Source organism: Pempheris klunzingeri, chromosome 22 (genome assembly GCF_042242105.1).
Source record: "Pempheris klunzingeri isolate RE-2024b chromosome 22, fPemKlu1.hap1, whole genome shotgun sequence".
NCBI lineage: Eukaryota > Metazoa > Chordata > Actinopteri > Acropomatiformes > Pempheridae > Pempheris > Pempheris klunzingeri.
The window spans coordinates 18633798-18661327 of record NC_092033.1 but is presented as its reverse complement, the minus strand read 5'-3'; the positions used below and the strand labels follow the sequence as shown (position 1 = coordinate 18661327).

The following is a 27530-nucleotide window of genomic DNA, read 5'->3' as shown; positions in this document are numbered from 1 at the left end:
GTAAGTAGAGAGAACATGAGCAGGAATTAATCTGCACCCTTAGATGTTTTTGACACGTTGCTACCTGACACACCCCCATAACTTCAATGAACTGGGCCCCCCCCTGCCGGTTTCATACATGTGGAGTTACATGTTGCTGGTTTGTGTGGTCACTTAGTGACAGTCCAGTCTGTCTTCATCTGAGATGATACATAAAGAAATTGCTCCTTTTCTAAACGGCATATCAAAGGACTAGTGTGGATTATAGGAGGTACTCATCCGTTAACTCACAGCTGATGGTGGTCGGCACAGTCCAGCCTGGGGGAGCAGCCATGAGTCCCACCATGGATGTAAGCAACGTACTGCCATGGACTATGTAGTGAGAATATTTTCATCTCTTACATTGCCACCTGACAGCCATCACCAACAGGGCTAAAGCCATTATCTCTTCCTCCTCACTCGCCTCAAAGACGCCATCATTCCATCGACAGAAGCCGTTTTCAGTGATAGTTAGTTTCAGAGAACTAACACACTGTCGTTTGGCCCCAAACTAACATGTTAGCTCACTGATCAGGCAGCAGGAGCACAGCGTGACAACTTTAGTTCTCCGTCGGAAAGTAAAGAGGAGAAAATAGTCTAAACACTTAGACTTTCTACAAGAGTTTGGTCTAGACCTGCTCTTCATAGAAAGAGTCTGGAGATAACGCTGTTGTGAATTGGCACTATAGAAATAATAAAGACTGATTGATTGACTTTCTTTGCCTTTTTTTAAAATACGTTTTTCCTCTTACCCCCCCACTGACAGCAGTACATCGATTAGAGTCTGTGCCTGCTCTTCCAAACTGGAGACCCCCCCCATCTACTGCAGGTAATGATAAGTACCTCATACAACCACACTTCACACAACCCAAGCTATCCCTTTAGTACACACACACTCTTACACGACTGTTACATTTGAAACAGTTGATAGATAGTTTGTGTGTTCACTGATAGATACACTGGCCGTGTGTTCTTCATGGTAACTTGACTATATTAATGCGTCTTATAGAGACGAGCTGAGAAAACACACCTTCTCGTCCATGAGCGTTTGAAACTTAGAATTATTCATATTTTCAGTGACTCAGTGACACAGAAACAAGTTGGGATACAATCTCTTTACATGTAAATATATTCTATAATAATATTTTAGGTGACTGTCACTAATAATTTGTACCATTAAATAGGTGCCCGTGTCATTTTTCTTCTATGATGTGTTTGAAGAACAAAGAAAATAGTCTTGCTGTGTGAAATAATAATAAGGACAGTTCAGGAGAGGTTCACAGCAAATAGACCTGAGAGAAAACTGATGAGGGTCACGTTTCTCTAATTGGATGTAAGAAATGACACAAAAACTCTTTTCTAAACACCAGTAATGAACATGCTGAGATGTTTCTGCCACAAAAATATAGAAGAACTATTTTATACTTTGTGTGAAACTGCGCTTTAAGAGAATTAGGAGAGGCTCAGTGTGTAGGCATGTTTCATTCACACACACACACACACACACACACACACACACACACACACACACACAGTCTTTACTCCTAGCTAATGTTGCCGCAGCTGTTTTCTGTTTTCCTAAAACCTTAGAAGTGAGGGGAGTTCACACAAAGTGATGAGGCAGAAGAAAAGAGTGCTGAGAAAGTAAGGAGGAGGAGATGAAGAGAGAGCGAGGAATGAGGAGGAGGAGGAGAGCGAAGGTCCGCGACGGTACCAGCCGCTGGCCTGATTAATGGACACCTGGGTGTGCAAGCGTGGCATGCTGGGTGGAGGGAGGGAGGGTGAGGTTACAGTAGAGGTGAAGGCGAATGGCTCTTTATCTGGAGCATCGGACAGTGATGAAACGCTCGGCTTTACGGTTCCTCCCTGAAGGAAGCCTGCATCCACATGCCAGCCATGCCTGGCCTTTCAAAACAAGAGCCGCTGCATCTGGACAGAACATCTATAACGGAGGAGGGGGGGGGCTCGGACCTCGTGAGGTCCTTGAGGGAGAGCAGGAATTTGAGTTTGCACAAGTATTTCATTTCCAAGGTGTTTGAACAGTTGGAATGATGAGGTGTTCAAGGACGCATGGGCTTCAGATATTTGAGAATTATCTGAAACATGAAGCAGTGACGACGCCGGATGTCCTACAGCACATCACAGCTCAACATTTTAAGGCAACAGAATTTTAAGCTGGAGAAACTTCTTAAAGATGTATTTTATCTGACACAACTTTGAGTTTTCACTCTACTACGTGTTCAAATGACTCAGTGCATCTGTGCGTTATATCTTTTTGGAATTTCTGCTTATTTTGTATCAAGTGTGACTCTGTGAGAGCCGCGGCCTCCACTTGTGATCTGTAACTGTGGTTGGTATTAACAGCAGTCAGATTCAGCTCCACATGACACACAGGGTGCAGGATAACTGGAACTGAAGCCTTGTGTTCATCATAGAAAACACCGGGGGTATGGAATAAGGACACATAACATGCCTCCATCAAGCAGCTCTTCAAATTAGACAGATGAACGTCTTCTGGAGCTTTTTTTTAAAACCTGTAAAGGCCTGTTTCCCCTAATGTGAGGAACATAACAACCATAACATAATTGTTATTTTGAGAAAAGTAGTCATGATTTTGAGTCATTATTTAGTATTTCACTAAGAAAAGTGTCTAATCATAATGACTTGCAGGAACTTTTTTTTTTTCCCCCCATCTTGTTGGAGGAAACGGGCTTCCATAGGAGATACATGTTAATATGCTGTTTCATGTATATGAATATAATAATATATGAATATGTTTAATATAGATGTTTCTAAACTGCCAGGTGTGTTAGGTGAGCCACCAATTGGACATTTAGTCAGCTTCTTCTTTCACTACAGGACTGAAGGTTCCAACTGTGGAGGCCAGACAATCTTTGATTTGAAAATCAGGCAGAAGAAGCAGAAGACTCCAGGATAGTTAAATATTTCTAAATGACCGGGAAAGATTTTGTTTTGTTAATGCAAGAGTCTGGCTTGGTTTGGTCATTTATATTTCATAATCATAATCCTTTTTATTTATGCCAAAGAGTTGAAAGGAGGTATTTCTATCATGGACTGAAAACAATGGCTGCCTGGAAATAAAAAAAAAGTTTGTGATTAAATTGCTAAAATATGTAAAAAGTATATTATTGTCGTCCACAACCTGAAGCAGCATCTTCAAAACAGTGTCCAAATCTGAAACCCCTCTTTTCACTTGGCTCCTGAATATTGGACTTCCACAGATCGTTCTCCACCGTCCAGCTGGATGGAAAGCCTCCCCGCGGCTGAGTGGGAGTGGGTGGCTCAAGGCCGCCTCCTGCCACCACACCCTCCTTGGGAACCGCAATGTTTTCGTCCCATCTATTGTTCTCCGCTCTCTCTCTCTCTCTCCCCCGTGTGTGCCGGTCAGCGCAGACACCAGACGAGTGTGCCAAGCAGGCAGCGTCTCCTCAGGCCCGTGGTGTCCGGACAGGCCAGGAACCCCGAGCGCCTGTTATCTTGTAGGAAATGAACAAGTCGTGAACCCACAAACGCACGAGGAAGATGGTCTGCATAGAGTCAGGAAGTCCTGGAGGGACTGATAACTGATGGCGCTGCTTTCTTCCCTTAGTTCCAAATGATTTCACATATCATCACTATCAAGCATTTCATGATTCACTTGAGCTGCACACTCACACAGAATTACCTTCCTAAACTCTGTGATGCCACCTCACCTCACCTCACCTCACCTCACCTCACAGGAATGCCGTCGGAGCCAGAGGCCCGAGTGGACTAGAGTAAAAGCGAAGCTAAGAAATACATCGTCATTCCAGCGGGGAGCACGAGGCCGATTCGCTTCATTCGTAATGAAACAACGTCAACGTGGTGAATAGTGGTAGAACGCAGCTGCAACCCCAAACAGCAGTGCTGTCCCCACAACACGGAGGCAACAGATACAAACCTCCAGCTGAATAATTGGACGTTTAATGACACAACAAGTGCAGGAAAACTGAATTAACACCTTCTGCTTCATCTGGTAAAATACTTGGACTGTAACAAACAGGCTCATGAACACTTCCAACATTAAGGACTTAGTTAAACAGCAACAGTCATTAATACAGAACTGGGTTTTGGGTCCACTGTCATGGGGCTAAAACTTCTCCCACCTTGTGTTCATGGAACCTCTGACACATGGACATTTGCCAAATTTGGCTAAAGATAATCTCAGTGTGCATTTTAATCAATACTGACTAGACCCAACTGTCTTATAGGTAATAATAATAATTTGATAATAAATAGAATCACTCCAGCAGGTTTGTGGTCTGATGACAGCGTAAAGGGAAAATGCTGTTGGAGCCAGTGTACATCACATTCATTCACATTCACTGCTAAGCTTTAGAAGTGCCGCTGGAGGATTAAACGTGTGAACACAGGCGAGCTGGTTCCCCATGTTGCCAGTCTTTGTGCTGAGCTAAGCTAACCGGCTGCTGGCTCCAGCTTCATATTTAGTGGACAGACACAGAGAGCGGGATCGATCTTCCCACGTAACTCTAAACCGAATGTGCATATTTCCTAAAATGTCAATCAATCAATCTTTATTTATAGAGCGCCAATTCATAACAGTGTTATCTCCAGACTCTTTCCATAAAGAGCAGGTCTAGACCAAACTCTTTAATTAGAGAGAGACCCAACGATTCAGGAATTCAACATTAAGGATTCAAGAATCCCCACATGAGCAGCATCAGATATTAGATTAGGACACAGTGGAGGAAGAACTCCCCTTTAACAGGAAGAAACCTCAAACAGACCCAGGCTCAATGTGGGCGGCTTCTGTAGGGGTCAGCGTTGGAATGTCAAACTATTCCTTTAGATGATCTTCGAAGGGTTTGTACGTGGACTTGTGTTGAAAAACTGCTCAAGTAAAAGTGCAAAAGTGGCTCTTTTGGGGAAAATGTGACCCCAGTGAAAGGACCGACGCTGCGTCCTGACGTCTGCAGCTCAACTGTGACCGTGTTTTTACATCACAAAGGTTTCTCATACACTACCGTGTGATGGGGGGAGACCGCTTGGCTTTAGCAACAGTTGCAGGCTGCACGTTAATACAAGTAACATCAATGAGGAGAAATCAGAATCGGTCGTAGTACAAGGAAGCTGCTCGGTGGCAAAGTTTCTTTAAAACCAGATCATTGTGAATGTGAATGTGAATGTGCAGACGTTCAGCAGCACTCGTGATAACAGGCCGTTGAACATACAGACACAGCTGCACGTTCTCATGCGTCGGGCTTTTATTTTTAGAAAAACAGCGCTGAGCTCTTCAGTCTGAGTTTTGGGGCTGTGTCACTGTTTGGTTTTTTACAAGAAATAAAAGCCTCCCATCTGAAGCCACCGACTGCAGTGGGAGCGAGAGCACAGCAGGTGCATAATTAAAGAAAAACACTTTCCTCTCAATCGGGGGAGGGAGGGGGGGGAGAGGGGGGTCAAGGGTGTGCTTCATTATTCAGGCTCCTTCTGTCCTCAGCCACAGCTTTTGGAGGACTGTGTGTGTGTGTTTGGAGGTAGGGGGGCTTTGGGGAGCCCTCTTTGCTGTGTGTGTGTGTGGGGGGGGGGCTGATCACAGCTACCTTCACACATTCTCCCGTCCACGCAGCAGCCGTGGGAACGTGTCCTTCCCAAACAGGTTGACGGTCACACAGAACACACCGAATGATGTTCTCAGAGCAACAGTAAACAGCCCCCCCCCCCCCACCCCCCTCTTTCCTCTATGACTTTCATATGTGCTATGTGTTTCATGACATATGTGCAAATTTAGATGCAACTGCTGTGAGCACAAGGTTTGACCTAAACTATCCAGTGGACCTGTGGAGGAGGAAACACAGCAGAAAGCAGTCACTTTGCTTTGCTTCCAAATTCACAAAGCCTTCTATTAGTCTGAATCCAGCCTGTGTGAATATGATATGATTTACAGTTACTAATAATGTTAATCAGCTGCCCTCCATCCAGCAGAGGAACATCACTATACATAACGTCTGAGCTACCTCATTACAGCCTGGATGTGACAGTTTGGAGCTTTACTAATTATCAGGATTGTACGTAGGAAACAAATAGTGATCTCACAAAATATTAAGAAATAGATGAAAGCCGTGGTCACTGGGGGGGGTCACTGACACTGGGGGTCACCAGATTAAAAAGAATCAAAGATATTTATACCACACAGAGCACTGGCAGCCCTTCGAATGATGATACAGTCTGAGTGGGAAAAAGTCTCTGAGGTCAAACTGCAGGCAGCCGTTGTCCTGAGGGTCCACGAGCAGAAAGAAAGCCCACCACCCCAAAAGAGTGGGACCCCAGGGGGGGGGGGCGGCTGGATTCAAGGCTCAGCGGCACGAGAAGCAGTTCAACGTGAAAATGCTGCTCATACTTTCAGTCCAACCATATAAATATATATATATATCCAACAGCAGAGGGAGGGGCCACTCACTTCACCTCACCACTGTCACAGCTGACAGACTCTTTACTCTACAGGTCTTAAAGCTCTTCACCAACACCTGCAACACCAACATGCTGCTGGGCCACCAGCATGAAACATAGAATAATGTAGTACACAAGGCATCAGTCATGGTGGGGGGGTCTGTCTGCTCACTGGACGCTTTTACTTTGACACTCAAGTATTTTACTGACACTTTTCCTGCTACAGGAGTTAGAATGTACTGCAGATCATCATCATCATCATCATCATCATCATCATCATCACCACACTGCTACAACACTTCTGTAGAACTCTGGTAACTGTGAGCACCTGTTGCAGCATCAAGCTTCTGCTCATTCAGCCCCAAGTCAAACACACTCTGCACAGCCCCCCCACCCTCCCCGTGGACAGCAGCCCCACGCACGGCCCGTGGCTCTGGGGTGTACTCACTGAGTGAAAGCAGCAGCCACGTGATCCTCCCCGTCGCCCTCATCCTGCTCCTGCTCGTGTCTTCTCCCGGATGGGGGGCTCCCTCACGCGCCGCGGTCCCTCGCTCTGTGCGTGGGGACGTCTGAGAGTGTCCGCTCCGGTCCGCTCCGGTCCGCCTGTCTGTCTGTCTGTCCCCCTCGGTGTGTCTCCCCAGTAACTGATCTCCCCCCGTATTGTCCCGGAGCTTCTCCTCCGCTCACAGCCAAGAATGCTTTTGTTGGCCGCTGCTCTCTCTCTCCTCTCTGCTGAGGGATCTGAGGGGGGGGGGAGTGTTTCTGCCTCGCTCCTTGGCTGGACCTTGTAGCCTGGTCTCCCCCCCCCCCCCCCTTCCTCTCTCTCTCTCTCTCTCTCTCTCTCTCTCTGTGTCTCTGTCTCTCTCTCTCTCTCTCTCTCACTCACTCACCCTGTCTCTATCTCACTCACTCAACCTCCCTCACTCACCCTCTCTCTCTCTCTCTCTCTCTCTCTCTCACTCACTCACCCTCCCTCTCTCTCTCCCTCCCCCTCTCTCTCTCACCCCCCCCACCCCTGTATTGTGCTCACTCAGTCCAGACCAGGAGCTCTGCCCCCCCCCCTGCCTCCCTTATCATGAGGAACCAGGGCAGCCCCAGCCTGGTCCAGTCCCAGAGTCCTGCTGAACAACAGAGGAAGCAGTGAGACAATGTGCTCCCCCTGCTTTGGATCCTGTCCTAAACTGGTCCACGACTCCAGGACTCAGGCTGAAGCCTCCCTGGGGGGCTGCTGTGTGGTCAGAGGAGAAAGGCCTTCGCAGAGTCAGCATGTCTTCATGTCCACTCGTCCTCCTGCTGACGCTCTCACAGATCCAGCAGTGATGCTCAGAGCAGATCTCCTCACTGGAGTCAGTTTGGTCAAAGGATTCCTTCAAAACATCTGTTACCCCCCCCCCCACTGACCCGAAACACGGCCTCGTCATCCCTGACTGACCAACACACCAAACTCTGTTCATAATTCTTGATTTTCTACAGGTTTCCCGCTGAGTGTTGGGGACCAGTGCTGAATCGAACGACTCCTGCCTCTTTTTGACTGACCTACACTGGGCCTCGTTCTGTGGGGCTCACATCTACTGTGTTGGACAGTCACACCGAATATTCTCTAAACTGGACCGAGAAAAGAACGGATCGTTCCAAAAAGTGATCCAGCTCAGTTTGTTCACCCAAACCATTGTCTCTTTTGGACACGTGGAGTGCAGCACTTTACTGCTTGTCCTGTCTGTGATCAGCTGATCCTCTCATCACATTCAGTGTCAGACAGCACGTACACAGTAAAAATTCACTTTTTTATTTTATTTTTAAATGAAAGAAGACTTAGCTTTAAGGTTACTGTTATTTCATCTGTTCACTCTCATTTTCTCTAAAACAAACAAGGACAAAGTCTTGTTTTCATTTTCCTTCCTCAGTCACCAGACAAAGCCAAATGATTGCATTGCCTCTGTAATGCCCATGTAAGGGAGACTAGAATTAACCCCCACTGGTCGTGTCTTTTCTTGTTCTGGGATTTTTAAACGACGAATATTCGTTTGTTCCTTTTCCATTAGCCTGCGACGACAGATTCATTTAGCACAGAAGTGTGCACACTGGTCCAGCTGGTGTTGTGTTTGACTTTTGGATTAAAGTCTGGCAGCTCAGCCAGATTGTTGCCCTGCAGGAGGAGCTCGGTTGACTCAGTCGCTTGTAGCCATGACGACGGATATTCACAAACGTCCTGGGAATTGCTTTCAGGGCAGTTTTTACTATGCTTCCATTCACTTAGCTCCAAAGCTCTCTGAACTGACAGCTCCAGACCCTTCTTTGAATACGAAACACAAAAACAACCAGCAAGTCTCTTTTTCTTTTTCTTTTTTTTTTAATAAAAAAACATTGTAATAATCTAGCTTCTATTGTGCTCTTGGGGATGTGATGCAAGTTCCACTGGCTGTTGATGGGAAGTCTGTGGAAAAAAAAAAAAATAGGAGTGATAACATCAGGGGTGTGGAGGCTTTCCTGGGTGTTTCCTTCCACTGGAACAGTTAGGAGTCATTAATAAAAAAAGCTTCAAAGACACGACAGTCACGCTTTGGACTGCAGATCTGTAAAACTTACACCAAGATCTACGGATGGCTGTGTGATTGTGTGTGCACGTGCACAACGACATGACGTACAAGCAGTTACTGACAAGGAAAAGCTCTGTGTTCTTAACTGGACCTAAATGCACAGTGAGTCACTTCTCCCCTTCTTCACGTTACGGCGTCTCATTCTAACGAACTGTTAGCTGAGTAAACGCTAACCTGCTAACAGGAATTAGTAATCATAGTAGTCATGAGTGGGAGACTTCTTTCCTTCTTTGCTCTCTGAAACATCATCTTGGTGTTTCCCACGTTTCCCCAGAAGCTGCAGTCACCGGGGGTAAAGAGGACATGATGCCACTGACAGGGGACCAAATGAAATGCACTTTCCCTTGATTATTACTCTAATTACAGATCTTTTCTGTACTGCTGGGATAATAGAAATATGTAACTAAACCAACTACACACCAGAGGTCTAGTCCTTTTTAGACATTTTAATGTGAAAATGTGAACTCGGCAAATATTAGCACTCACAGGGAACACTCTTGACTCTCTACCCAGAATCTGGACAGGTGAAGAAGTTCTGTCATGAACTGCCTGCATGCACGACTGCCGGCAGCCACCCCAGTTCTCAGTTAGAGGAGTGCCATCTTGCTTTGGAGCTCAAACGTGGTCTGATCTCAAAGATCCTCAGATTTCAACCTCCATTAGCTCCCCGTGGCCTGGATGATGTCCAGCTGTGTGCGGGGCGGACAGGGTGTAGAGCTGAGATCACTGAGAAAATGATGGATGGAAGGGCGAGAGAGGGAAGGATGTGTCACAGCGCTTCCTCCGTGGAACTTTGTTTCTCTCGTCGTTGGTCCGCTTGTCAGACCAGCAGGATGTTATTCACCCACTTTGATGTTAACTTTAGCCGCTCATAGACTGCTGATCACAGCCGGCTCATTTGGCTTTTGCCACGACAGATGTGCAAACAATAGGTATTTGAAGGCCAACGCCACTGCTCATGTTTTGTGCTGATTCAGTCAAATTCTCAGCGACTCTTTTGGAATAATTAACACTAATCCCTTTCTTCACTGCCTGGCCTTGTGTTTAAGAGGCACGCTCTACCATATAACTGCAGCATCTCCATGTTGGGTTCCAGCCGCTGACCTCTCCCCCTTCCTGCATTTCCTGCCTGTGTCACACCTACATTGAAACGTGAACTATCATTTGAACATGTAATACTCAATCTATAATGAGCATGTAATAAAGCGGTGATGATTTCTATTTTTAAAATTCAATTCAATTCAATTCAATTTTATTTGTATAGCCCAATATCACAACAGAGTGTCTCATAGTGCTTTACAAAATGAGATGTGTCAAAGGACAGCATTGAAACAATAATGACATATGAAAATAGGAAAGCTCTTCTTTTCTTATCATTATTACAATATATACAATAAGCTTATTGTTTGGTGGGCAGCCTGGGTTCAGTTTCACTGCTCCCATAGCACCATGTTCTCAGCAGCATGCAGACATGGTTAGAGAGCATTTAAAAAAAACCGAACTCAAAAAGGTTACTACTAACTGTTTGCCATATTAACATCCCAGCCGTAACTGGACGCTGAATATATGAGGCAGCCATCACAAAATCATCTGAATTTGTTGTCGAAGCAGCAAGAGGAAGCGCATATTAAAAAAAACAACTGTTCACCGTGATCGTTTCCTTTCTGGTATGTCATCTTCTACCTCAGCCAATTTTTTTTTTCTTTTTTGGCAGTATTTTTGCTTCCCAGGGTGGAGAATCCTGCTAACTAGATCATCAGGTGCCAGCAGAATTTTCCATTCCAATGTAATTCTAGATGGATCTCTTGTGAGTTTGAAGGAGTTCAAATTGCTTCTCTGTTCAGGGAGGAAACTCCATCCCATCCTCGTGGATGTCAGAACTGGCCGATGTCTTTCTCACACCGACGCAGCATCGTCCAGCCTGATGTAGGTGTGTGTGTGTGTGTGTGTGTGTGTGTGTGTGTGTGTGTGTGTGTGCCGTTAGAATCCTGCTGGCACAGAGTCGTGCCCTCTCACGTCCGGCGTTTGGAATTCCTCAGCCGTGAGCTCAGCCACTCCTGGCCGGCCGGCACTCCAGTGGTTTTGTCCTCTCTCTCTGGGCCCAGGGCAGCGCTCACTCCCCCCCTCGCCTCATTAGCCTGCTACAATGAGGCGGGCATGCCAGGAATGTGAAAGTGCATTCTTCCTTGTACCCCCCAACTCCCTACCAGTAACCTCCTCAGCACCTTCTGGGTGTCCTTTAAACACTCACTGCACCCCCCCCCCTCTCCCCTGTTGCATCTCTCCTCTCCTCATATGCACACTCCTCCACGTCTCACAGAGCTCACCCCTTCCACATCTCCTCTTTCAGAATATCACAGCTCCCTTGAGACGTGGTACCCATCACGTGGAGATAAGATTCGAACCCTCCCCATAATTGAGCGCATTTTTTCCAGGCAGATTTATTGTGGCTAACATCTCTGAGCGAGAGTGAGGCTGTTCTCTCGTCGTATAGATTCAGTAAAAGCTGCACGGACTTCCTTCACACAGAGGAAACTGTGATTAACATCGCAAACTGTGGTCCATAAATGATTAGGGAAAGGACGAGTCTGTTGGCATTAACATCACAGTAAACAACTGAACAGGAAACATTAGACCCTTATTGACAATTTCTATATCTGTAGAATAAGTACGACTGCTTGGGTGCAGTGAACAAGCTGTAAAGTTGTAAAACTTATTAGCGTAGCTGCTTATTTACACTCCCAGCAGGCTCAGAGTAACATCAGCATTCCACTGGAGGGATATATATATATATATGTATCTGCCCACTTGACCACTAAGTCAATTGTTCACTTTACTGTTAGCTCTGAGAGAAATATCTGGCTCTTGAGCTGCTAAATGGTCCAGTATGCTGAGCGGGGCATTGTTCTGCTGGCCAGTTCTGAAACCCCAATAGACTGAAAAGTGTCCCACTGGACAGGAAGTCCATTTGACTGACAGCCGATTATCCCAAAAACAAACGCCCACTGCTCTGACACTCTGGATGAAGTTCTCCTTCACTGAGGTTAACACACAATATGCATCTCGATGCATTGACAACAATCAGATACATTACAGGCACATTCAATTCAATTCAATTAAATTCAATTCAATTTATTTGTATAGCCCAATATCACAACAGAGTGTCTCACAGTGCTTTACAAAGTTCACTGAAATAAACAAGAAGTGTGAGCGAACAAACAATCTAATAAAGAGTCCAACAAGAGTCCTTCGGGAAGGAAAAACTCAAAAAACCCAGTGGGAAAAGAGAAACCTCCGGGAGCACCACAGTGAAGGAGAGATCCAGCTCCCAAGGACGGACAGGCTGGAGCCTTGGACAGACGCACATCCATTGGCTGATGGAGAACCACATATGAAGCAACTACCAATGCGCCCCTTTACCCCCATTACCCCCCGCAGTACGATTTGACACCATTTGATTCAACAAAATGCGATATGATGTGATGCAATTCAGTATGATACAGAGAGTTTTTTTTTCTTTGGTTCTTCTTAAGAAAACAACAAACCATAAATGAATTGAACAAGTGACATTTTTACTCCATATTATTTTCTCTCTCTTATTTTCTCTTGTACTGAAACTCAGTAATCAGCTTGTTTATGCTGCTTGTTTTTGGCCCCTAAAAAGCAGGCGTTTTGGCATATTTTGTATTGCAAAAAATAAAATAAAATAAAAAAACAAAAGAAGTAAATGTTAAAAAAAAGGTACAAGAACATATTGTGTATTGAATTCATCTCCAGATGCTCCAGTTCCAAAGGAGCCCAAATCTTCAGGTACATTTTTTAATCGGGAAAATCTCATGATGAACTTTTAAGCTGGTGCAACGATGCAAATGAGTGCATCTTCTTATCCACACACGGTTCAGTTAGGTCGTCCTAACTGAACCGTGTGGCACGGAATGAGTTTTTGATCATCTTATGTCTAATGGCTCAGTGACAGGGGGGGTGCACCAACTGGGTAAAACTGAACTGCAGCGAGTGTGTATATTTCAGACAAATGTCCAATGGCCCGTTCGATTTCCACTGCCTTTATATTGTTATTTACATTGTTTTTTTTCTAAAACCCAACTGATCTTTATGGTTTTAAGATTTTGCCATGAGTGGTGATATTTTTTGTGTAATTGATCCAATTTCATATTATTGACTCGTCTTACTCCACGCCTTGTGACTGTGATGTGCTGGGGAGAACCAGCACTTAGTAGCAATACAAAAGTAACGCACTTGTTTTTCTCTGTGCACATCCTCACATGTCATTACAACGCACACACAGTGCGAAGCACTCAGACAGAAACTTGACAAATCCCGTGGGGATGTCATATTTTCCTGTGAAGCGCGTTTGTAAATTCACTCAAACAGTCGTTTTTTTTTTTCACACATCCTGAAGTTGGCCATGACAGACTTTTTCAGTACAGAAGAGTACTCTGTGAAGTCAGGTTAACTGTCAGGAGTCATTGTTGGGACGATAGAACAGACGTTTCTTTTGTTCCTCTACAGTAAAAACATGCAATGACTCATATATATATATATATATATATATATATATATATGTATATATGTGTATATATATATACACTGTTGCCCATAAAGTTGGAATAATTGTTCAGTACCCCCAACTTTGTTAAAGCCTGAATCCACAGTCTGCAAAGGTTCATTGTGGTTTAAGTTTCACTGTGATATGTTTGGAAGAGTTTGATCAATAAAGTTGAGAAGATATAAACTTTATTTATCAAGAATAAATCACATTGTCACAATCATTTCATGAGAAGAGGTAAAAAACATTTGATTCCAACTTTATGGGCAACAGTGTATATACATATATATGTATATATATATACACACACACACACACATATATATTTATATATATATATATATACCTAAGTCATTCAACATTTGTACAAAATAACACCTGTTATTGATAGCACACACATAGGAGAACATCTAATTGCTTTTTCAAAATATCTTTCTGAAAAGTCTTACTTTCGTCCCAGCTTTTCCTTACAGTACATTTCTGCTTCTTCCAGTGAGAGTGATGTGAAATGTAATGTCTTTATTGTGGCACCAATAATTCTAGAAACATTTCTCCAAAAGTCGGCACAACACATTCGGCATCTCTGGAATCTTCTCTAGTGTTTAACATCAGGTCCTGTACGGGCTGAGTCACAGTGGTGCTGGGGAAGCTAAACAGTTTGTGGATACTTTCAGGCAGTTACTTTAATAAACCAAATGATTCCTAACTAAAATTCCACCTTCATCAGGGCAAGCTGGGGCTGATTCCAAGAGGTGCACTCAAAGATACAGCGGTCTGTCAAGAGAACAAGATGTCTCCAGCTCCTGGCTCCAGGAAGCATTTGCATATTTGCATGATGTTAAACTGCTGGTATTTAGCAGGGTGATGGCTGAAGTGAGAGTTTAAGACCTTTCATCACGTTTACTGGATCATGTTTACTGCTCTGTTCTGCACGCCATGTCTGATGTGGGAGGAGGCCTGGCATGAGAGTAATGATAGGATGCAGATCCCCCCATCACCCCGTAATCAGAAGCCTGGTACCAAGTGGAGCCTTAAGTACGCTATGTGAGTGTGTGTGTGTGTGAGATGTTGGAAAAAAATTCAGTGTCAGGAGGTTCTGCTCCGAGCAAATGCCTCTTTCCTCTGCGATGACTGTGAAAAGCTTTTTTGTTAACCCTCCTTCCTTCAGTTCACACCGTCAGTCATCTTCCCCTCTCAGAAAGGATGGGGAAGATGGGTCAAAGGTTAAAGGGAGGAAGGAGGGGATGTGTGTGTGTGTGTGTGTGTGTGTGTGTGTGTGTGTGTGTGTGTGTGCACCCTGGGGGAACATTCTCCAGACACACACACACACACACAGGGATAGCTATCAGGCTGAGGAGCCTCGGAGGAATCAGTGACAGCAGATACCTCTATCTGCCTTTGATAGGACACACAGCACAGGCTTGTCTGGAGGTGCTAGCGCACAGCTCCGTCTCAGACGCTGCAAACCGTCATCCAGAGTGACAGCAGACGTCTCGGTCCACCGCAATGTTCCCTAGCTTGTCTCTGGGATGCACCAGCAGCAGTGTGGTTGGAGAAGTGATGGGTGCACTGATGTCACAGCTTTTGTGCAAGAACCACCGTGTCCCATCAGTGTCACATCTCTGCAAGTGTGCAAGAAAATGGAGTCCGACATATCAGTCTACACTAAAAGTCCCCTTACTAAGTTTTACTTTTACTTTACTCACCTAAGTTTTGTCAAACAAAGATGTTGTGCTCAGCACTTTTATCTTGACTTTTAGCTTGATAGTTCAATCTCAACTTTGGAAACAGCAGTTCACAAAATAATCTCCTCTCAAGGTCTACTTACTTGTCTGAGCTGTCGATCACATCACATGGTCTGCAGGCTTTAAGCTCGACTAGTAGCCATTACTCAGAGCACCAAAAGTCCATAATTGAACTTTGAAGGAAGTGAGAATTTAAAAAACATTGCCAATGGATGTGATCACCTATAACTCTGGTAGGTATCTTGCAACTTTTGTTGAGATGACCATGACATTTGGTAGGAATACTCATGTCCCCCTGAGGATGGACCTTGATTCTGGTAACTCCTGCCTTGACCTGTAGCACCAGCGTCAAGTCAAAATGTCACCTTGACCGTCACTTTGCTCCGTGATTTTCTCTGGAGATATTCATGGACCACAAATACTTTCCTTGCAGAGATGTCGAGACTGTGAAGGCCACCTCGGATCATTTTCATACTCATGAAACATCCAGTGTGCCCTCATGCATTACATGTATTCAGGTTTTCCCTTTAATTTGTTAGATATCCTACTTTGGACACATGCTATGTCCTCATGTCACTAGAAGTTGAATCTTCGAGCAGCTCTTTCAGGACAAAATATCAGCCGCACACACGATCATATCAGGAAACTGCAATTGAACTTGAGCGTGATTACACTGCGACCTTATGGTCTTTCCTCTAGTGCCACCCTCAGGACGAACTTCAAGCTTTAAGCCACGCAGACGGTAAAACCAGAACATTCTTCAGTGAGACCTTCGACTTCTCGCTCTGCCCAGAGTGTGTAGTGTTGTGATATGTGAGGACAGAAACAGTAAAACCTGAACTCGGACTTTCACTCTTATGAGACAGTCCGCTGTTATTTATAGTTAAATATAACAAAGGGATGGGTGGGGGGGCCAAATTAGTAAAACAGTAGAAAAGGAGGAAAAGGAAAGGGAGGAGGCAGGCTTGTGGGGGGGGGGGGTCTTTTTTAGGACTAGTTCCTCAGACAGAACATCGATGTGATGTGCTGCCAGTGAAGTGTGAGTGTGTGTCTGTCTGTCTGTCCATCAAGGGATATACAAGGCTGCAGGCAGACACCACAGTGTGCTGTGTATTCAAGGAGTGGAGTGGAGGGGGGGGGGCTCAGGAAACAGCCAACAGGAGCTTCCCGGGGAAAGAGGCGAGGGGCGATCCTCACAGTTCTATAGGAGGAAATGAGCCACGGGGGCGTGGGCCTGATGGAGACCACTTCCAGCCACCCACAGGAAATATAACATGTTACACTTACATTACATGTACGTTGAGGTATTTAGCTTATCAAGAACAACTGAACACAATAATGAAGCCAGATGCCAGAGACTGACTAAGACTACAAGCACTGAGCGGCAGAGCCGAAACCACAAACTGTTCTGTAAACTAGATTAGAGGAGGCTGTCAAGAATGGACGTGAGGGACATTTTACACAAAGCAGTGAGCCACTTAGTCTTTCAAGTGGCAAAGAAAGGTGAACGTAGAGAGGGAGAGAGAGAGAGAGAGAGAGAGAGAGAGAGCTTGTCTACGCGTGCTTGTGGATGGTAATCAGTAAAAGGCCGTCACATTGTCCTTAAAAACTTTACAGCAAAGCCAGGGAAATGGGACTGCTTGTTAATCAGACTGATTAACGTTGATTATGACCAAAACCAAGCTAAATAAAGACTTATACCAAGCCAGTCTTCCCAAAATAGGACCTTTGTGAATTTTCATCTTAGGATCACTTACGGTAACTAGAGCATGTGTGACTGCTGACTGCTGAAAAGCTGACGCCAAACTGGATTGCTGACTTTTGAGTTCAATGAAAAATTAGCCGAAGGAATATGAGTGAGGTTCTAACCACTATGAAAGGGATTTATTTTACTGTGAATAATGACCAGAAACTATGGAACAGGAAACATTTCAATGTTTGCATCAATTACAAATCAGTAAAAATGATCGTAATACTTGAATAAAGCTAAATATTTTGAATGAACCACAGCAGGAGAACCAGGACCAGGATCCACAGGAACCAGAGAACCACAGCAGGAGAACCAGGACCAGGATCCACAGGAACCAGAGAACCACAGCAGGAGAACCAGGATCAGGATCCACAGGAACCTGAGAACCACAGCAGGAGAACCAGGATCAGGATCCACAGGAACCTGAGAACCACAGCAGGAGGACCAGGACCAGGATCCACAGGAACCAGAGAACCACAGCAGGAGAACCAGGACCAGGATCCACAGGAACCAGAGAACCACAGCAGGAGAACCAGGACCAGGATCCACAGGAACCAGAGAACCACAGCAGGAGAACCAGGACCAGGATCCACAGGAACCTGAGAACCACAGCAGGAGGACCAGGACCAGGATCCACAGGAACCTGAGAACCACAGCAGGAGAACCAGGACCAGGATCCACAGGAACCAGAGAGATGAGAAAAGCACAGAAAGGCTCCAGGGAAGATACCAAGTTAGTAACAGACATTAAAGAGACATGAAGCATCAGGATGGAGAGGAAGAGGAGGAGAGAGGAGCCCAGTGCATCATGGGAGTCCCCCGGCAGTCTGAGCCTATAGCAGCATAACTAGGGGCTGGTCCAAGGCCTGATCCAGCCCTAAACTATAGGCTTTATCACTAAGGAAGGTTTTTAGTCTACTCTTAAATGTAGAGAGGGTGTCTGCCCCCCGAACCCAAACTGGAAGGAGGTTCCACAGGAGAGGAGCCTGATAGCTGAAAGCTCTGGCTCCATTACTACTTTAGAGGACTTTAGGAACCACCAGTAGGCCTGCATTCTGGGAGCACAGTGCTCTAGTGGGGTAGTACGTTACTATGAGCTCTTTAAGATATGATGGAGCCTGAACATTAAGAACCTTGTAGGTGAGGAGAAGGATTTTAAACTCTATTCTAGATTTTACTGGAAGCCAGTGAAGAGAAGCCAGTACAAGAGAAATATGGTCTCTTCTTTTAGTTCTCATTAGAACAGGAGCAGCTGGAGAAATGTTTCTGCATCATTCATAGAGAAGATGGGCCTGATTTTAGCAATATTACATTTTTGACACCCCTGATTTACACTCGGAGAGAAGCCAGTTGTATAATATAAGAATATTAAAGTCACCTACAATAATTACTTTATCTGCACTAAGGACTAAATTTTATAAAACTCTGAGAATTCACTTAGGAATTGGCCAGGAGGGCGGCACACGCTAAATAAATGGATTGGTATATGTCCAACTTTTAAGTTCAGCCTGTTGATACGTTTTTTAAGATATCACGATGCATTTGAAGAGAGAGAGCAAGTGTGTCAGTCTCAAAAGGCAAATCTTAGGGAATAAAGCAGCAGCGTTAGAACATACAGAATAACCAACTCTGCAGACTTTTCTTAGGACCTCTCTTAAGAACAAATTTAAGAAGAAACTTGAATGAGGTCTACTGTTCTATACAAACTCAGTGTTCCCACCTCCATCACCAAGAGTCATGGCATGAGCTGGAGGCAGATTACTTTTGTTCGGCTGTGTCTCTGCTTGCTGTAGGTTCATGGAGTTAACATGTTCCACTCAGCCGAACGGTGCCAGGAATAACCCACTGCCCAACACAGACCTCAGATCAGTCTTAGGTGCCAATTTAGGCTGCATCGAGGAAGCAATCTGTTATGTGATCAGCAGATATATACAGAATTACACACATATTAGTCAATCAAAAATTAATGAGCAACTATTTTAATTTAGTCATTTTTCAAGCAAAAATACATTTCAATATTTGTTGATTCTAGATTCTCAAATGTGAAGATTTATCTGATTGTCTGTTAGTCAAACAAAGCAGGAGATTTGAAAACACTTTGTGATTCATCATTTTGGACATTTATCCAATAGATATGTATGGATCTTCTCATCTAAATCTATTTAAATTTAATTCTGATTTGTAGTTAGACTCAGTGTCAAAAATCCAGCGGGCCTTAAATCCTGTGTGTGGACAGTTTCTGACTTTGGTTCCCTCCGGTGGAAGTATCAAACTTCCCATCCTCCTAAACAGATCTGACACGAGGACACAAGAACTAAGAGCTGAAAGTAAACGCAAAAACAACCCAAAAGCTTCAGCCGTGAGAATAATTTGAGGAGTGCTTTTAATCACGTTAATTAACTTTTGACTTTTGTAAACTTTAGTGACAGCCTGGAAGTGAAACCCCTCTAATGAGTGTATATTTACCTTTAGTCTTCTTTACAGCCCCTCATTCCAGACACATTTCATTTACAGGGGTAGTGAAGTTCTGTCACTTAGGGCATCGTCTCCCCAGAGTACATGTGGTTTACATGTTTTACCACAAGGTGGCACTGTTTTACAAACTGCTGACTTAGTGGTGCTTTGTCAACCCTAAACTGAGATCTCTGCTTCCTCCTCTACCTCAGGGTGTCCTCCTGATCTGTGTGGGGGGGGGCAGTGTTTGGGTTGGCAGCCAGTCCGTGGAGATGAAAGGACTTTAATGAGTAAGCAGCTAACTGCTTGTAAATTGTCTTTGCCGGGGCAATGATTCATTTGGTAAGACGCCAAGTGTTGTAGTAGTAGATCACCTCAGCTGGGAGCCCACGAACTGGCTGCAATAGCTGCCTCGCTCTGCTCACTGCCACCAGATACCAGTGAAAAAGACAGTAAGTTAACCTGGTAGAAGACAGGAGGTGCTGGTGTGCTGCTGCCTCGACAGGTTTGTTTGTGTGTTATTGTGTTTTAAAGGGTTCGTTCAGTTCTAATGTAAGTTAAACAAACCACAGTCAGAATGAATGCCAGACTCTGGAGTTCCTGCGTCCTCTGAAGATTCCTCTGGAGACGACACGTGGTTGGCCGCTCTCTGTTCAGGTCAGACGCTCCTCAGGACTTCCCGGAAAACACCAGGAGTGCGATCTGTTAATCCATAAAGCTTCGTGCTACTTGCTGAGATATAGAGGCTTTAGCCACTCCTTGGATTCTGAACATTACCCATAAACTGTATCAAAGGAATTTGTCTTCTACGTTTGTGAGCTCTGTGTGAGCTTGAGAGCAGTTCAAGTAGATCTTTTCTAACCAAAAAGCAGGATGTTGCAGTCATGTCGTACGGCCACAGTAATATAAGGATGTCCTTACTAATCCCTGCCTCTTCACCCCATGGGACAGAAAAGCTGCTCACACAGTCAGCAGACGGCCGAACAAGACATGCTGTGGACAAGAGACTTCATGTGACATAAGTGAACAAAAAATAATAATAATGGGAGTTTCATAATAAAAAGAAACTGTGAGCTTGTTTAGAATGTATCATTTCCACGGTGTTCTATTTCTGCCAGGCATCACTTTTAATTGGGCTAATTGGGATGACCAGCATCTAGAAGGTTTAAACGGTATCAGTGTAGTTAGAGCCTGGGAATGTGTACAAAGGCTACGACAACTGAATATGAACCTATGCAGGATGGTAATTGTTTTATGTGAGAAATGAAAATGGAAACATTTCAAAGATCACTTTTGAATTTTTATTCAAAGGTTTTACTTAACATTAAAGCACATGGTAAATTGTGTGAACTTACAAAAGAGCTGCATGATCTGATGTGACAGTATCAACGTGGCTTCTCTCACAGAGAAGGCGTTCAAAAATAAGTATTCAGTACAACACTTCCCCTTATCCCCCCCCACCCACCCCCACCCCTAGCCCAACCCCGTCCCCAAGAGAAGAAAATGCATAAAAGCAAACACATTAACACACACGCACAAAAAGAATTTGACCACTAAATAATGTAGTAAGACTAGCCTTTAAAATAAAGCCTCAATTTCCCAGCTGGTTTGGATGCACTCCAAAACATTTGGTACCTCACAACTAGAAACTACACTTTCTACTCAACAGGTAGTGATTTCTCTGTACATGAGGGTTTCTGCAGACGCCTCTCCCCCTCCTCCCTGCCCGTCTGATCACCTTTACCCTGTGACGGGGTCCCAGGTCATCTGGCAAGGTGAGCCGGGTAAGGAGCCGCTGTGCTCAGGCTTGGGGTAAGGCCTCGTCATGAAAACTGGATCTGTTGTACGGTGGGAATCTGCAACACAGAGACGGTGTCTGTTATTTCCTTCTTTATCACCCCATCCACATCTGGGAGGGAGCTTTGAAAGTAGTGCTGCAAACAACACATCCAACCAGTGACGTGCACTTTACCTGTTGATATGAGGTGGTGTACACCATGACATTCTGCTGCTGACCATCTGCTGTGATAATCCCAGCTGGCAGTGGATTTGCTGACGAGGGACAAAGTTGATTTTAATGAGAATATGAACTTCAGAGGTTCAGACAGAAAACATAGTCTTGGATATGTTAATATATATTGTGTGATGTAAGAAAAACGTCTGTCGTGCCACATTGTGCCTTTTATTTCATATTTATTTCCATCCCTGTCTGTCTGTGTGTGGATCACCCCTGTGAGTTCTATCTCACAGCTCTACACTGTCATGAAACTTCAAGCAATGCATGTCAAAAGAGGAGGAATATAAAAATGAGGACAAATTCTAAAATGTTTGCCATAAATTTAACTATTTCAACTTACTGAAGCCATCGTCTGTGAGATCCTCTCCCAGGCTTTCTCCCACCGCCACCCCCGGAATCCCCTTCTCCCCCTTCATTGCCTGGAAAAACACCGGAGAAGCAGAAAACATTACAAATAGGAGCACGGAAGCATCTGGAACCAAACAGGAATGTGGTGTAAACTGGACCGATTCCGTTTTCAGGTCTTTGAAGTCACGTGAAACCTTGAAATCAGATGAGGAAGGGGAAAATACGGACTAAATTGATTAGAAAATCGATTATATTTAATCATTTTAAACAGTTCAGCACAGGTTTTAACATCTGGCAACCCAGCTGCTTCACACTGTGTCTGAGGACACGTGAGTTTCTGCCCAGCTGGGCTTCTTCTAGTTACAGGAGAAAATGTCGACGGAAAAACAAACTGGATAAACTGGTAAAAATGATTTGGATGAGTATTTGGTAAAAGCGTTAGAATACTAAATGTAATCATCAGACAGACAAACCTAACTGTTGTATCACTTTAAATTAAAGCAGCTGGTGTTTCGGTCCATGTTTTGCGTCTCACCTCTCTGAACTTCTGCAGGTAAAGCTTCAGTGGCTCCACGTACATGTCAAAGCCCAGCGTGGACATGGCGAACAGGATGTCCTCCCCATTGATGGTCTTCCTCTTTTCCTGATGGCAGCGCTCGCTCGCCTCTGACGTAATGAAGCTGATGAACTCGCTCACACACTCCTGCACACACTCCTTGGCATCTTTTGCAATCTGCGAAGAGCAGAAACAAGTTACAGACAGGCGGATGTTGTCTAGAGTTGTTGAGATATAAGCTCTTCCCTTTTTGCTGAATAAACACGACCATTAAATGTTGAGCGCTCATCACTTGGTACAAGCAGCTGCCCCATGTCATCCAAATAGAGAAACATTAGACAAAGCTCCCATAGGCCATAGCAATTAAAATAGCTTGGAAAGGCCTGGCAATGATGAAAATAATCCTTTAAAACGCCACAGGAAAAAAAAAGTACTCCTCATAGGGGAACGTTTCTCTGTGTTCACCTGAAATCTGTCCTGTGGACTGAGTTTACGTTCAGTCTTCGAGGCCTTGAAGCGTGTTAAATGCATTCCCTTCCTCGCAGCTGTTTTAAATCTTCAAAGATCATTTTCTATCATTTGGAAATCGACAAATAGACTAAAGCAATTTTAATTTAAGGGTGTGCCTGTATCACAGAAAAGGTCCTCAGAATGAACAAAACATTCTACCTCCTGCTATTCTGAGAAACCGCTGCAGTAAAAATAATGACACAGGTTGACTTTTAAAGCTTAAATGACACATTTTCCTTTCCTGATAAAATAATAACTGCATTTCATAACTGAAGGAAACGTTGAGTGTTCCTAATCCTTCCCTCTTCTCTCACTAACCTTTCCAGTCTGAGGAACAGCGTTCTTCATGATGCGAGCCACATTGGCAATGGGAAGGTAGATGTCCTGCTCCCTGAAGTTCTCCTTGATGCCGCTTTCGTCATGGTCATTCAGACTCTCCTCTCCGTCATCTACAGGAAACAAACACACACACACACATCATGGAATCAGCTCTTCGTGACCACAGCGTCAACGCAACACTGGTGCGTGTTTTCCGACGATGTGCAATCTGGCTGCTTCTTACCATCCTGAGACTGGAGAACGTAGTGACCTGATGCCATGTACTCCCCAGTGATGCCCAGCTGGGAGGCGTCGGTAGTCGAGCTGTCTCCGTCCATCTGCAGACATACACACACACAAGGCAGCTCGTCTGAATACGTGAAGCTACAAGTAATAATAGCAATAGTACTAGTGCAGCAGTCATAGTAGTAGTACCACCAGTAACAGCAGTCTCAAATTCACTCCATGGCATCACACTCAAAATCTGACTTGAGAGTTACTGGAGAAGCTTCCCCCATGCACACACAGCCACGACGAGGAGCAGACAGTCTGTCTGCTTTGGAACTCAAGGACAGGTTGTTTTACTAAACTCTAACCTAGATGGTTGAAAGCAGGAAGAACTGAATAAATACTGGAAGTAACTTGCGGATGGATGACAAGCAAGTCCCACACACGTAAAATACAATATGTGTAATTTTTTCATTACAAAATGTAATTGCCTGAATTACTTGACTGTTTAAATGCCTGAGCTTGATTCACTGTTCTTTAGGCAGTACAATAGTTTTAAAATGTTGGACCTATAGATCTGAAGTAAACCTGCTTTGGCTACAATAACAAGATCTATTTAGATCACTTTAACTCTTCTGTTGGCCTGCATGGGTCCGTATGTCTTGTCTGTATTTCATTCTACCAGCCGAGAAACCTCATGAATGGATATAATAGTAAACTGAGTAACTAGACAAAACCACATGAATACCTCACTATAGGCTTTTTCCCCCACTAGAGCCACAGTTACACAGCACGAGGCTCGCACACCACCGAGCCGAAGAGCAAGAGGGCTGCGACTCACAATACATCAAGGATGGATTATATGAACTGGTACTACAGCGGTGATGTTTGTTTTACAAAAGTTACTTAAAAACACACAATAGCTGGAGGTGTCTGCAGTTTTACAGACATCTCTTTTAGGATGGCTGTCCATGGAGAAAACGCTTTTTGGGCTGCAGCTGATTTTTTTTTTTTTTTTTTTGCTATACCGCAAGTGGCCACAGGGAAAAACTGGAGGCCAGGCTGGGTGAATGTTCTGGATCCAATTCTCCTAATACATTCATGGAGACAACCCGTAGCTCATGGAGACATCGAAGTAGCTCTGAGCGGACGGTAACATTATGTCTGTGACAGAGTTGTGGGATTTTTGGTTGAATACTTTAAAAATCTAGCTGCTCTTGCTCGTTCCTCCAATGTTACATACCCTGCCTTTAATCTAGAGCCACAGCTTTACAGCCACATCCCCACAGCGGTTGGAGTACATCTTGTTGAGGTTCCTCACTTACTACAACCAAAACATGCAATTCTTTGCACAATTATTTTCGGTAAATAAATTATTCATACAAGGGTTGGATAACCTCCCCCATTGTAACAACAGCTTTGACCATGGCGGCCATAAAGCGGCACTCATTCATGGCCTTCCGGAAGACCTGGTAATGCTCCAGATGTTGCACTTAGCTCATTAGCGTTGTGTTTTCATTCTAAAAGATACCAACTAAACATGCGTAGCCTCCTTAGAGGACGGATATATTCTGAGGAGGTGGACGGTGAAGGATACCAAATTATGACCCCCCCGCCTTCACAACACATGCAGTTTCTATACTGAAACGTATTAGCGGGCTCAGGGGAAAACATTCTGCCGAGATACCCAACATTTGGCACGGCACTGGGGCTGGAAGCTGGCTGTGTTAATGCGGTTAGCATTGGCGCGTTGACTTTAAATGGAAAAAAACCCGCTAGTTAGTTATCCAGCTGTTTTAAACCCTCATTGGGGTCAGTTAACGTTAGCCACACGACACATATATTGCTCCGTGTTCAGCTATCGTACGCTAACTAGCTAGCAGATGTCAGCCGCGGGACATGCGAGACATTTAGCTAGCGTTAGCTTCTGTTAACCCACTAACAGAGCTAGCTCGCCAGTTCGCCTGTCTGGATACAAAGAAGGAGTTCAGCATAATGAAAAGAGGCTGTCCAGCGGGCTATTACCTTTGGTAGTTAACCTATTCAGGTAAACAGTGTCCCGTGAATACATTTTCATTGTAAATCCAGTGCAACCCGCGCCAGCAGAGACTGCGTTGGCCTGTTCTTTGTCGTACAGAGCGGAGCAAGACGTAGCCAGGGCCGAAATGTTAAATAGTGGTTTTAAAAGTTTTGCCCGCTGGATACTTCCTGATGAGCAGCCCTCATTCACTCAGACAACAAATAAAAAATCAGACAGAGACGGACATTTCCATTCGAGCTAACGAGAAATCGGTTAGCAATCATTGGCCGGAGCCAGGCACAAACCTGCAATGAAGCCCTGGTTGGTTACCTTCCTGAGACGGCTGTTTGGTTGGACAGAAAATGGCTGCGAAAGGACCAGTCCCAGCGCGGAGCCGTGGCTACACTACCTCCTCTGGCCGGCAGAGGGCTGCGCTGCGTTCAGGGACTGAGCAAAATCAGTAGCCGAAACACAACGAGTAGTACATGTGAAATTGCAAACATGGCTCCGGTGGTCAGTTGAATGTGTGTATTACAGCTGCTTAGTCTAATGATAAAGGCCAAGTACAGAACCACTACACCCTGAAACGACAGAGTGGGGAGAAAATAGGCCTACAAATGAGTCATGCGTTTTCAGAGTAATGTCGATCGGTCGCAATCGCAATGCGTTTGAATAATTCCTACATTTCTGGCACTATTCAAACGCATCTCTTCTTGCTACCAGGTTTGCCCAAATGTTCCTCCTCTCAGGCGGACTGCGGTGGCTGTGACCACCCCTGTGTTAGTGTACAGGAGCACTTCAGGCCACCGTAATGCTGCAAAGAAGGACCAGATACCCCCAGAAAGTCCTGTTGGGCATGTTAAGAGGCTATTAAGGCCAACGGGGCGAGTTAGTGTGTGGAGAAGTGTTAAAAGAAGTGCTTACATTCCACCACAGCCACTTGACATGCAGAAGTTACGCTGTGAATCCTGAACAGCTCTCCGATCAGCTAAAGCCACACTTTATTGACAGCTGTACTGAATCTGTAGCTTCCATGCACTTCATTACGTTTATTTGCGGTGCTTTGGGTGGTAGAGGCGGGACATGGTCACCGAGACTGCTCCAGAGGCTGCAGCGTAGTTAACATACTGAAGTCTGTAGTGATGTGACGGTCGCGAACGATCCGGTTCTTAGAGCCGGTTTTCTTTTTTCTGTTAAGGCCGCACGTGATTGGTCAAGATGTGTGGCGGTGTCTGTGTGTCCACACTGAGCAGGGCAGGACAGGTGAGAAAAATGAGGGACAGAAAATGTAGTAAAATTTGGACACACATTGATAGTTCGAGGGCAGAGTGCAGACTTTGCAAAATTAAAATTTCATATCAGGCAGGCTCCACAAGCAACCTGCACAGACGTGTGTGTACTGTTCACCCATCAATTCAGTTAGAGGAGAATAGACAAGCAAGGGAAGCTGCTGTTAATGAGGGTGCCAGTGTGTCTGCTGCAACAGTTGCTGCTCCTACAAGCATAGTCTGCAGCATCATCCAGGACAACAGCACAGCCGCCAAGACCTACAGCCCAGAGCTCTATGAGACAGTTTTTGCAAGAGGCTATGACATATTCGATACAATGTGTTATTTACATTAGTAATTCATTTTACACATAATTTGGTAATAAATTTATTGAAGCAACAAAAAAATCTGAGGAGCCACTTGGGAGCCGAAAGAGCCCGCTCTTTTTAGGGAGCCGAGCCAAAAGAACCGGCTCTCTAAAAAGAGCCGAAATTCCCATCACTAGTTCAGAACGTGTCTCCTCAGACACCAGAACCATTGACCTCTGGTGTTGGTGCCGGTGACTCTGAGTCCATGAACTCTTTTACTGTGGCTGGCAGCCTGGGTGTTAAGCCACCAAGCCATCAGTGACAGGAAAATCCACACAATCTGTACAGCTTTCAGACTGCAGCAGCACAAACTCAGAGTC

The 27530-nt window shown here is 44.8% G+C and overlaps 1 protein-coding gene across 2 annotated transcripts; it reads right to left on the bottom strand.

Moving 5' to 3' along the window:
- Positions 1-21065: 21065 nt before the first annotated feature.
- On the bottom strand, positions 21066-25952 carry nfyba (nuclear transcription factor Y, beta a). Of its 2 annotated transcripts, none has more exons than XM_070853728.1 (7): positions 25880-25952; positions 23571-23664; positions 23327-23457; positions 22478-22675; positions 21935-22013; positions 21550-21629; positions 21066-21433 (listed from the first exon to the last, which is right to left on the bottom strand). In XM_070853728.1, the coding sequence occupies exons 2-7, from the start codon at positions 23662-23664 to the stop codon at positions 21401-21403; spliced, it is 615 nt and encodes a 204-aa protein (XP_070709829.1). In that variant the 5' UTR covers positions 25880-25952; the 3' UTR covers positions 21066-21400. The 2 variants fall into 2 exon arrangements, with proteins under 2 accessions (XP_070709829.1, XP_070709830.1); XM_070853729.1 differs by lacking the exon at positions 25880-25952 and adding an exon at positions 25580-25772.
- Between the last annotated feature and the right edge of the window lie 1578 nt (positions 25953-27530).

Bases quoted from the DNA above. Each gene is read 5' to 3' on its own strand.
- nfyba (XM_070853728.1), bottom strand. From the start codon at position 23,664: ATGGACGGAGACAGCTCGACTACCGACGCCTCCCAGCTGGGCATCACT. The intron at 23,458-23,570 runs GTAAGAAGCAGC...TGTTTCCTGTAG, and splicing joins CGTTCTCCAGTCTCAGGATG to ATGACGGAGAGGAGAGTCTG. The intron at 21,434-21,549 runs GTAAAGTGCACG...TCTGTGTTGCAG, and splicing joins ACACCACCTCATATCAACAG to ATTCCCACCGTACAACAGAT.